Raw genomic sequence first — 11960 nt, 5'->3', positions numbered from 1 at the left:
TAAATTAGATTATCTGATCAAAGTAAATAAAATAATTTACAGGCAGGCTGCTAAGATTAATATTAAACTCAAAATATTATCAAATATTCGCTAAAACATAGTAAAGAATATAGTAAACAATATTAAAAATAAAAAATTTCTCTGAAATCTTTTCATGTATGCTAGGAGAATTAATAAATTGATGAGACCGTTACTGAGGCTTTAAGAAATGTGGGTAAATTGTTTGCTTATAACATCCTTCAGTTCCTGGTTCTTCATGCTGTAGATGAGGGGGTTCACTGCTGGAGGCACCACTGAGTACAAAACTGCCACCACCAGGTGCAGGGATGGGAATGAGTTTGAAGGCCGCTGTAGATAGGCAAACATGATAGTGCTGACAAATATAGAGACCACGGCCAGGTGAGGGAGGCATGTGGAAAAGGCTTTGTGCCGGCCCTGCTCAGAGGGCATCCTCAGCACCACCCTGAAGATCTGCATGTATGACAGCACAATGAAAACAAAACAACAAAAGACTAAAGAAACACTAAACACAAGTGCCCCAATTTCCCTGAGGTAGGCATTTGAGCAGGAGAGCTTGAGGATCTGGGGGATTTCACAGAAGAACTGGTCCACAGCGTTGCCTTGGCAGAGGGGCAGGGAAAATGTATTGGCTGTGTGCAGGACAGCATTGAGAAAGCCACTGCCCCAGGCAGCTGCTGCCATCTGGGCACAAGCTCTGCTGCCCAGCAGGCTCCCGTAGTGCAGGGGCTTGCAGATGGCAATGTAGCGGTCGTAGGCCATGACAGTGAGGAGGGAATACTCTGCTCCAATGAAGAAGACTAAAAAAAGGACTTGGGTAACACATCCTTGATAGGAGATGGCCCTGTTGTCCCACAAGGAATTGGCCATGGCTTTGGGGAGAGTGGTGGAGATGCAGCCCAGGTCGAGGAGGGCGAGATTTAGGAGGAAGAAGTACATGGGGGTGTGGAGGTGGTGGTTGCAGGCTACGACGGCGAGGATGAGGCCGTTGCCCAGGAGGGCAGCCAGGTAGATGCCCAGGAAAAGTGCGAAGTGCAGGAGCTGCAGCTCCCGCGAGTCTGCAAATGCAAGCAGGAGGAACTCACTCACAGAGCTGCTGTTAGGCATTTGCTGGTTCTGGCCATGGGGTCTTGCCCAAGGAGGGAAGACGCAGTAAGAATATACAGCAGAATTATCTGACAAGGACTAATTCATGCATATGGAAATCCCTTTCATGAGCTCTGTCTGATTCTCCCAGAGGGTGTCCTTGGACTGCTTTGGTAATTCTGGAGGCAGTTCTGCCCTGCAGTAACAGGTAAAGAGAAATATAGGGTAATCCCAGATTCAATTCATTCCTGATATGTGATTATCCATAATTTGGTCCCAATTCTCCTGAAAGGAAGCAGGGCTGCAGAGTTTTCTTTTTTGTATATTTTCCTTCCTGCTGCACTGCAGGTGAAACCTGGATCCTCAGAGAAAGGGATGCTCCCTTTAGTTCAGAATGTCCTTGAGAGGGGAAAGCCAGTCTGTTCATCAAAGCTGGTCTCTTCTGCTGGCATCTCTTGGAGCTGTATGACAATGACATTCACATCCTCACCTGAAAAGAACCAGGACACTGAAGAGAACAGAGGAATCCAGGCTCAAAGTGCACATCTCCAGACCTCTCACCCTGTCCCCATACTCCCCTTCCCCCAAGCACACCGAAGGCTTACTCCTTGTGTATGAGAAACCCCCATCCCCAGCCAGCCTGGAAACAAGAACAGCAGCAGTACCGCCAGGTGGAGAAGCCAGGAGGAATGCCAGTGTGCTGCTGCCAGGGGAGGCAAGGCCAGGGAGGGACAGAAGGACACTCAGCAGACCCTCCTGTGCTGCAGCTCTGGCTGCAGAGAACGCAGCTCATGCTCATTGCAAATGCTGTGTGTTCTGTTTTAGTCTGCAGACACCTCCCAAAGACAGGGGGTATCAGGGCATTTGTACCTCCTAAAGATCAGCTACGATAAAATCTGAGAGGACCACAATAAGATGTTGGTACAGTCTGTGAGATGAGGTTTGGGAAGGTACTTTACAAATTTCATCACCTCAACTGCAGAAATCTGAAAGCAGAGACTACAGTAAAAGCCATACCCTTCAGATAAACCAAGCCTTGATCTTCCTCTTGAAATGCTTCTTAATAATGCCATTCTCTAAAGCACTGCAGAAAAAGAGAGACCCATCCGGACAGATGCTATCAGGCATCAGATGTGCCAGCTGTAGAAGACCCTGCAGGCAACCCTGCCTGCATTGCCCTACTGCCAGAGACTCACGGTGTGAAGAGTGTGCAGACGTCCTGCCACACGCTGCCCTCTGTTGTTGTGCTCCTCACTGCCTCCAAGCCCTCTCTCCTTCTCTTCTCTCCCTGTGCCAACTGTGGTCAGAGCCCCCAGCCCTGCTGCGCTGTGCAGAGGAGCTGCTCCTGGGCAGAGCTATCTCTCTGCAGCGGTGCCCCCTTGCCAGTAGCTCCCATTGGGCCCAGGAGCTCGGCCCAGCTCAGCAGCACAGCACCTGACCATGGCATCGCTTGCTCTGTGCCATTGGGCTCCCTCGAGGTGTCCCCAAGGCCTTGGGGCTAACAGCTCCTGAAGGCAGCAGGGTCTCTCCTGGGGTGGGTGTTTGAAGCACACTGAAGGCATCACCGACTGCTTCTCTCTGTAGATGTCAGAGACTGCTTTCATAAGTCCAATTTGTGCTATTGGACTGTGATTGCCAAACATGTTGTGCTTTAACCCATCAGGTACCTCAGCACCACACAGATGTTACCTCACACCCACCACCCAAATGATAATGGGTTGAAATAAAGATAGTTGAAATGGACAGAAAACGAGATAGTAAAAACAGTAACAATACTACTAAGAAATAATAATAATATTTTTATGATTATTATTATATGTATAAAGCAAGTAATGCACATTGCACTTGTATATAGAAAGTGACTCAGAGTGCACTTGCTCATCACACACTGACTGATGCCCAACCTTTCCCCAAGCAGGGTTCCCCCTGAATCTGGACAGCCTGCATTATGTTCTCCTCTGCAGGTCCCTTGAGGTTACTTTGGTTCAGGACAATACAAGTTTTAAGAAGAATTTGGAACATTTTCTTCCCTTTCTCAAATACTTCTTCTGCTGTTTTTCACCATGTGATGATGACATCAATATTTTGGAAGTGTTCAGGAGCTTCCCTGTGTTCTAAGGCAGTCTGGCTCAGCCCATGGCAAATGGTAGGGCTGTGCTTCCAGCCCTGGGGCACCAGATTCCAGGTGGAAAGGACAACCCTCCAAGTGCAAGCAAAGTGTTGCCTTCATGCTGCTGCCAAAGGGATGGAGAAAAATGCATTAGCAATATTAATTGTGGCATAGATCTTCTCTGCCTTTGACTCAAGTTCTTATTGAATGAAGTTCTAGCATGCCTGGCACAACAGCACTCAGCAGTGGTGTGACTTCATTCAGGCCACACATGTCCACCATTATCTTTCACTCACCATTAGATTTTTTCACTGTCCATATGGGACTATTAAAGGCTGAGCAAGTGTTGCTGATTATTCCTTGGCTCTGCAGTCAATGAACAAGCTCATGCATGGGAATCAGGGAGTCTCTGGTGATGCAATATTGCCTCACGTAAACTGTTGTAGCAACTGGCACCTGCTGTTCATTGGCCATCAGCACCTCCACAGCAGAAGGGTTCTGTGGGAGAGTGGGCAAGGTAGACACAACTATTCAATGTCCCCAATCACCAAGGCAGCTATGCCAAAAGCCCAAAAGCAAACTTTTGCATCTTTGAAGTACCCTCTCCTGAAGTAGTCTATGCCAAGGTTGCACAGAGCCTCCAGGGCAGTCCCAATGGGTTGCATTTGCCACTCCTTCCCCATTAGACTCACTTCGGCCTCCAAAACTGTTAACTCTTGGGCTTGATGTGCCAGGCCAATAAGCCAATAAGCCTCAAAGTCCAATACACCCGATTGTCATCTCCCTCCCCCAGGATGGAGGCTGGGCCTCTCTAGTCCTGTTCACAGTATTCATTACTCTGTTTGGAGGACTGCCCACTAGAAATTTGAGCAGCAATTTTCTCAGAAGAACCACTTTTTGTGAATGTTTTTCCTTGTGCTTCATGTATCCATGCCTCTAGGGTGGAGGCATATTTTTGCATCCCATTTACTTATGGCCTTTCCATGGTCACACAGTCAAAACCACAGGGTGACAAGTAGTATGCACCCACTATATCCACTTTCTTGAGCAGCAGGATGCTTACACCTGACAGCTGAGGTATTGGTTCATACAGGTGGGGTGGAAGATATATTATTCTCTTGTAGTTCTTGGACTTCATAAGAAAGATTCTCTCTAGACGAGACACAGACCTATAGGAAAGAAGAGAGACTTTCTTTGTAATGCCATAGTTGGCTAGCCAATTCATCCTCTATGGGTTCCTCTTGGTCTTTCCTGGTCATTACTGCCAATGGGATGGCATATGATAATGATGTGCTCTGTACAAACTTCTGCCACATGGGTCATGTGCACTTGGCTTCATATTGATCTCTGGATAGCTGTTTGTTGTCTAGGTTTCTACTAACTGCCTTCAGCATGGCTAATTCCCTCTGGTACCGGATACCCGGCTGCATGTTGGTCCACTTGCCTGAATGACATACAAGATCTTTCCTGAAGGGACACCTTTCCTTGACGCCTGACAGGATTAAGTTCCTTGTGCTCTTTTTCAATGGCTTTATCAATCTCCCCTTCTCTAGAGGGGGATTCCAGCTGCTTGGCTTCCCTGCCCTCTAATTTCAGTCTATTGGCACTGTTCTCCCAGCACTGGAGTAGTCAGGTGACAATGTGCTCACCAAGATGATAGCTGATTTTTTTTTTTTTTTTTGGTAGCTTTCCCTGGGAAAGGGGTCACTTGGTTTGTGATGTTTATATGATGTCTTCTTCTTTGTCCTCCTGCTTACAAGATGGCCCTTCTTTGGAGAAACCTGCTTCATCTTCTTCTTCCTCCTTTCTTGTCTGGGTAGGAGTTTCTTTCCTTTCTAAAAAAAAACTGACTTTCACACCCATTGTTTCCTCTTGCATAAAAAGGCAACCGATACTGGCAGAAGCTAGTTCTCTGGCCCAGCCATGGAGCCCATTGCAGGTGCTGGAGTAGCTGCAGGGCCCATCACAGGAGTTGTTCTGGCTGCATGGCCTTTCAGAGAAGTTGGAGTGGCTGCACAGCCTATTGCAGGTTTTGGAATGGCTATAGGGTCTGTCACAAGGGTTGGTTTAACTTTGAGCCCATCTCAGGAGCTGGAGTGCCTGCAGGTCATGTTCTAGGGTGTGAAGTGGCTGCTGGGCCCTTTGTGAGGGTTGGAGTGGCTGATGGGCCTGTCACAGGAGCTGGTGTGTGGCTGCAGGACAAGTCACAGGGTTTGGGAAGGTGTTAACTGTGGCTTGTTAAGCATAGGTCAAGGCCCAGCACATTCCAGTGATTCGTGTCTCTTTGCAATTGCCAGGATGATCACACACATTTTTAAAGCATTTCACAGTTTTTTTTTAAGGATTCTGCACTTTCTCAGAGGTGAAGTTCCAAAGCACTTGAGGTGTCCCCTGCTCTAGGTGCCTGCCCATATCCTTCCACAATCCCTGCCACTCCTAACTCTCCTGCCTCTGGACAGATCTCTGGATGGCATGCTTAAGTAGCTGTTTAAACCTAAGCAAAAGCTGAAAGATATTCAGGACATTTAACAACAGGAGCATGCTGGTTATGCTGTGCTATACAACACAATTCTGAAATGAAACACAACAGACCTGAGATTAAAAAAAAAAAAAGAAAAAAGAAAAAAAAGAAAAAAGAAAATCAATTTTGTGATCAGCAACCATTAAAATCAACTAATGCTTATAAATGCTTTCTTTTAGCATGCTGTGGTCAGATCTGTCATTGGCTCAAACTTTGTGCTCCATGTTGGGCCCCAGAAAGAGTGTGGTTTAACCCAGGAGGCAGATCAGCACTACACAGCCATTCACTCTCACACACACCCTGCTACACCCCTGTAGTGGGTTTATGTGACAAGGTTTTGGTAGCAGGGGGCCATAGGGGTGGCTTCTGTGAGAAGGATCTAGAAGCTGCCCCATGTTTGGTAAGGGCCCCACTGCTGACCAGAACTGAGCCAATAAGTGATGTTGTTTGCGCCTCTGTGAGAGCAGATTTAAGACAGGGAAAAAAAACGCTGCGCCACACAGCAGCTGGGAGAGTGAGAGGAGTGAGGAACAGCCTTGCAGGCACCAAGGTCAGTAAAGAAGGAGGGGGAGAGGTGCTCCAGGCGCCGGAGCAGAAGTCCCCTGCGGCCTGTGGTGAGGACCATGGTGAAGCAGGATGTCCCCCTGCAGCCCATGGAGTACCACGGTGGAGCAGGGTTCCACGCTGCAGCCCGTGGAGGAGACCACGGTGGAGCAGGGGGACCTGCAGCGACAGAGACTGCGGCCTGTGGAAGACCCCTGCCGGAGCAGATTCTGGGCCGGACCTGCAGCCCGTGGAGAGGAGACCACGCAGGAGCAGGTGACCTGGCAGGAGCTGCTGCCCGTGGGGGACCCAGGTTGGAGCGGTTTGCTCCCAAGGGATGGACCCCGTGGTACGGACCCATATCTGGAGCAGTTCTTGAAGAGCTGCTGCCTGTGGGAAGCCCACGCTGGATCTGTTCAGCAAGGACTGCATCCCGTGGGTGGGACCCCACAGCACAGGGGACGAGAGTGACCAAGAAGGAGTGGCAGAGAAGAATTTCTATAGACTGACCATAACCCCCACTCCCCCGTTCCCCTGCTCGGGGGGAGGAGGTGGAGGAGGGTGGATGGGGGGGGAAGGTGCTTTTGGTTTCTTTCCTTTGTTTCTCACTTCTCTAGCTCGTTCGTAATAGGCAATAAATCTTACTATCTCCCTGTGCTGAGTCTGTTTTGCCCATCACAATAATTACTGTGCGATCTCCTCGTCCTTATCTCAACCCTTGAGCCCCTTTCATCGGATTTTCTCCCTGTTCCTCTTTGAGGAGGGGGAGTGAGAGAGCGGTTGTGGTGGAGCTCGGTCACCCACCCGAGCGAAACCATCACAACCCCCAGCAGATGCAGGAGAGAATGAGGAGGGGAAAAAAAAAAATAAAAAAAGAATCATGGGTTGAGATAAAGACAGTTTGATAGGACAGAAAGGGAAGACATAATACTAACAATGATGATGATGATGATCATGATGATGATTGCCTGTCCTGAAGCATGGTACCCCCTACCCTTGCCAGCCCCCCCATATTGATTGTTCAGCATGACGTTGTGTGGTATGGAACATCCCTTTGGCCACTTCAGATCAGCTGTCCTGGTTCTGTCCCCACCAACTTCTCAGGCACCCCCAGCCCTCCACTGCTGGGCAACAACTAAACCATCAGCGTGTAATCAGCATTCTTCTCATGTTAAATCCAAAACACAGCATCATACCAGCTACTAGGAGGAAAATTACCTCTATCCTAGCCAACATGAGGACACCCATAGACTAAGGGCATGATATCTCTGTGTGTAAATAAAAAGGTGGTGGTGATTAATTGGGAAGTAATAGACTAAGGGCATGATATCTCTGTGTGTAAATAAAAAGGTGGTGGTGATTAATTGGGAAGTACTGGAGCTGAGCATGCTGCAGATGCTATGAAATGTGGAGTGGATATTGTCCATGCTTTGGCTGGGATAGACTTAATTTTCTTCCTATTAGCTGCTGTGGTGCAGTGTTTTGTTTATAGGACGCAGTTCCAGACAAAGTAACAGCATGCATGAGAAGGTAGCACAGAAGTGGAAACTGTCAGCCCTGTCCTTCTCTGAGTCTGTGCAGCAATTCCATTCAACTGGTTACTACAGCACTCTCCAAACTGTCTTGCAATTCCTGTTGCTTTTATCTTGTGAGACGCAGCACAATCAGGGTGAGCCATCTGCCTGCAGATATTAACAGCTGACCAAACGGAGCATCAGTATGGGAGACCCTTGAGAAATTGCAGGATTTTGCCTACAGAAACCTCTTGACATTTACAAGAAGAGCCCAGTCCTGCAACAGAAGATGAGTAACCCCACACATCAGGGCAGACTAGGACCGTTCTGAGTGAGCAGTGCCCACGAGGAGGAGTACCTGGGCACCACGAGGGATGCCAGATGAGCAGTATGAAAGTATGTCTGAAAGTCCCTCAGACACCCTGATCTGGAGAGGATCAAGGGCTGTGGAAAGGTTGAAAGTCCCAGCACTGAGGCCTGACTGAAAGTCACTGCCTCTGAGGCCTATGTAGAGACATCTTTATAATGAACACCACGTCCTCATTATCCCTTTGCCTGCACCTATGAACCAGGCAGGGGTTGTACCCTTCTCCTGCACTTGGCAATGCACATCCAAATCTGCTGCTGTCCCAGAAAGAGCCCTGAGCAATATATGAACGGAAATGATCTCCCTTCCCAGGGGCTGGAGGTCCAAGCCTGGTCTCAGTACTTGATGAAACACATCCAGTTTTCCTACACAGCAGTGTCACCTTCATGTTGCCTTTGTCTACTTGTCCTCACTGCCTCCAATGTTCTGCTCTAACGAGCTCCAAGGGAGGCTGTGTCAGTGCTGGCCCTCTGGGGGACACTGCAGGAAACTTGCATCTGACTTGGACTCCTTCAGAGATTTCTTCAATTGTCTCTCAGTGCCTGGGGTTCGTGGGCTCATCACCAAAGCCCCCAGAAGGGTGATTACAATGCCTTGGACTGGGCCTCTGCTGCTGAGCTGGGCTGGGCTCCTGGGACAGAGAGAGCTCTGATCAAGAGGGCCCTGGTGCAGAGAGAGACAGCTCTGCCCAGGAGCAGCTCCTCTGCACAGCACAGCAGGGCTGGGGGTTCTGACAGCAGGTACCCAGGCAGAAAGTGATTCCAGGCAGCCTGGAAGGTGTGGGCAGAGGAGAGCTCAGTGCAGGAGAAACCTTCATAGCTCTGCACACGGTAAGTCTCTGGCTGCAGGACAGTGCAGGGGAGGTTCCTGGAAAGGGCTTCTGAATCCAGGACATCTCTGCCTGGCCAGGAGCTGCCAGGATGTCTCTCATGGCTTGTGCAGTGTGGATGAGAAGATGCTGCAGGGCAGCTGCAGGAGTGCCCAGGTCTGTGGTGCAGAGCAGGGTCCCTGCTGTGTGCCCCAGGGTCTTTGTGCCGGGGCAGGGCCTCTGCCGCCTGCCAGGCTCAGCACTGAGCCTGCCCAGGGAGCCCAGGGTCTTGGACAGAGGAAGGGCAGGGCAGGGGCTGCCTGCAAAGAGAAGGCACTTTCTGCAGTCTCTGCGTTTTCCTGCTCTGGTTCTGAGGCAGGCTCTGTGTTAATGGGGTGGTTGGATTTGTGCAGGTAATGGAGCTTCCTATTGCACTGAATTGAGACATTACCAGTTAGTGACAAACCTGAGAACATCCCTTCCCTTCTCTCTACTTACAGACTGCACCAGGGCTTTTTGGATTTGTTCTTTAGGACCTGCAGACAGGCACATATCCCCTGACCTGTCCCCATCCCTGGGAAGTGTCTGCAGGATGGAGCTGGCCACACAGCCGGTGGGATGGGGTCTGTGAGCATGGATTGGAGGAGATGTGGGGACAGAGAAAGAGCTGCTGGAAGGACAGCTGCAGGCAGCAGGGACATGGGCAAGAAGTGAGAGAGAGCTGCTGCAGAGCATAATATCGAGTCTTTGCTACACCCAAGATCCCTTGATTTGCACTAGTGAATCAGCATCCTTGCCATGTACTTGTCATTGAATTCTGCACAACTGTGCTAAAAGGGATGCATTTCCATCTGCACTTGGAGCTGGTGCCGTCTTCTCCCAGCACAGCCCAGGTGATTTTTCAGCACAACCTCTGAGTGCAGCCATCCCCCAGCTGAGTGCTGTAAGCAGCCAGCAGCTGGGCACCAGGGGATGGACAGAGCAGCCCTCCTGGATGTGACCTCTGGCTGAGGTTTGCATCCACAACATCCCGACCATGGGACATGTTTAACATTGTCAGCATCTTCCAAATTTGGATGGGGTGTCTGAACCCTAAAACTCTGTGTATGTAGACACATTTGCTGCATCCCTTTGCCACCTTTCTCTGTGGCAGAAGGCATCCTCCGGAGCTCTTTATCCTCTGCTGTCTGTGCCAGCCAGATGTCACAGGGGTGGGAAGACAGGCTCTACCTCACCGACACCGCAGCCTCTGCACTAGGTATGGTTTACCTTGCCTGCCCATGCCTGCTTCTCTCCCTTGCCCAGCATAGCAGCTAGTGGTGTCTGATTCTGACAGGGAGTGCTGTGCAAGGAGGTTGAAGCCAGACTGGCAATAGTGAACAGGAGAAATGCACAAAGAGTCACACGGCCAAACACCCCTCACTTAACATAGGGAGCTCCTTCCCAGAAACCCTCCAAGCACCTGGGTTCTCTTGGATCCTCCATGTAGTACTGATCTGGAGAAGGGTGGCCCATGGAGGGCTCATGGGCAGAGGCGGCTGCTATGTACAGGACACTCAGCCAGCACAAAGCAGGGCTCGAGCCAGGGACATGCAGAGAGCTCCTCATGGAAAGAAAGGCAATGTGAGGCACAATGAGGAATAAAATAAATTTTTCCTGCAAGATACTCCTCTTGACTTTGGATGTGTTTTCTTCCATAACAAAATCTACCAGCAGAGGTGCAAATGCCCAACAGCAGCTCTGTGAGTGAGTTCCTCCTGCTGGCATTCGCAGACACACGGGAGCTGCAGCTCCTGCACTTTGCGCTCTTCCTGGGCATCTACCTGGCTGCTCTCCTGGGCAACGGCCTCATCCTCACCGCAATAGCCTGCAACCACCGCCTCCACACCCCCATGTACTTCTTCCTCCTCAACCTCGCCCTCCTCGACCTGGGATCCATCTCCACCATTGTACCCAAAGCCATGGCCAATGCCCTCTGGGACAATAGAGACATCTCCTATCAAGGGTGTGTTGCCCAGGTCTTTCTGTTTTTATTCTTCATCTCAGCACAGTATTCAATTTTAACCATCATGGCCTATGACCGCTACGTTGCCATCTGCAAGCCCCTGCACTATGGAAGCCTCCTGGGCAGCAGAGCTTGTGCCCAGATGGCAGCAGCTGCCTGGGGCAGCGGCTTTCTCAATGCTGTCCTGCACACAGCCAATACATTTTCCCTGCCCCTCTGCCAAGGCAATGCAGTGAACCAGTTCTTCTGTGAAATCCCCCAGATCCTCAAGCTCTCTTGCTCAGATGCCTACCTCAGGGAAATTGGAGTACTCGTCTTTACTCTTTCTTTAGTATGTGGTTGTTTTGTTTTCATTGTGTTGTCGTATGTGCAGATCTTCAGGGCGGTGCTGAGGATGCCCTCTGAGCAGGGCCGGCACAAAGCCTTTTCCACGTGCCTCCCTCACCTGGCCGTTGTCTTTTTGACTGTTAGCACTGGCTTGTTTGCCTACCTGAAGCCCCCTTCCATCACCTCGCTATTCATGGACCATGTGGTGACATTTCTATACTCAGTGGTTCCTCCAGCAGTGAACCCCCTCATCTACAGCATGAGGAACAAGGAGCTGAAGGATGCGGTTAGGAAGCATATATACTTGTTTCTTCACTTGCTTTTTAAGCATCAATAGTATCTTCATTTTTGTGTTTATTGTAATATATTTTTTATCCTTATTATTTGTTTCAAAATGTAATAATAATTTATAGTCCTAACAGTGTTTTTTCAAGGAATATTTTGATATAAAATACAAAACAAAATGTGATTTTGTTTTAAATATTATTATTTTCTAGTACATATTAAGTTTTTAAATTTCTCTTTTTATTTTTATTTCATGTACCCAAAGAACTAGATAAAGACAGTAAAGATGCCAGCAGAAATGCACTGGTCTCAGCTGCCACCTCTTCCCATCTCCTCTGGAGCTGGGGAAGAAGCCCCAGCATGCAGGAGGTATTCA

General features: G+C 49.4%; 2 protein-coding genes across 2 annotated transcripts; one reads left to right on the top strand and one right to left on the bottom strand.

Annotated features, from left to right (window-relative positions):
• Positions 1-201: 201 nt before the first annotated feature.
• LOC118158780 (olfactory receptor 14J1-like) lies at positions 202-1125 on the bottom strand. Its single transcript, XM_035313461.1, has one exon. The coding sequence runs from the start codon at positions 1123-1125 to the stop codon at positions 202-204; it is 924 nt and encodes a 307-aa protein (XP_035169352.1).
• A 9566-nt stretch (positions 1126-10691) lies between these two features.
• On the top strand, positions 10692-11636 carry LOC118158779 (olfactory receptor 14C36-like). The gene has a single exon (XM_035313460.1). The coding sequence runs from the start codon at positions 10692-10694 to the stop codon at positions 11634-11636; it is 945 nt and encodes a 314-aa protein (XP_035169351.1).
• Positions 11637-11960: the final 324 nt, after the last annotated feature.

Source organism: Oxyura jamaicensis, unplaced genomic scaffold, assembly GCF_011077185.1.
Source record: "Oxyura jamaicensis isolate SHBP4307 breed ruddy duck unplaced genomic scaffold, BPBGC_Ojam_1.0 oxyUn_random_OJ142, whole genome shotgun sequence".
NCBI classification, from domain to species: Eukaryota; Metazoa; Chordata; class Aves; order Anseriformes; family Anatidae; genus Oxyura; species Oxyura jamaicensis.
Note: the sequence above shows the minus strand (reverse complement) of the source record. Positions and strands in the feature narration are given on the sequence as shown.

Bases quoted from the DNA above. Each gene is read 5' to 3' on its own strand.
- LOC118158780 (XM_035313461.1), bottom strand. From the start codon at position 1,125: ATGCCTAACAGCAGCTCTGTGAGTGAGTTCCTCCTGCTTGCATTTGCA.
- LOC118158779 (XM_035313460.1), top strand. From the start codon at position 10,692: ATGCCCAACAGCAGCTCTGTGAGTGAGTTCCTCCTGCTGGCATTCGCA.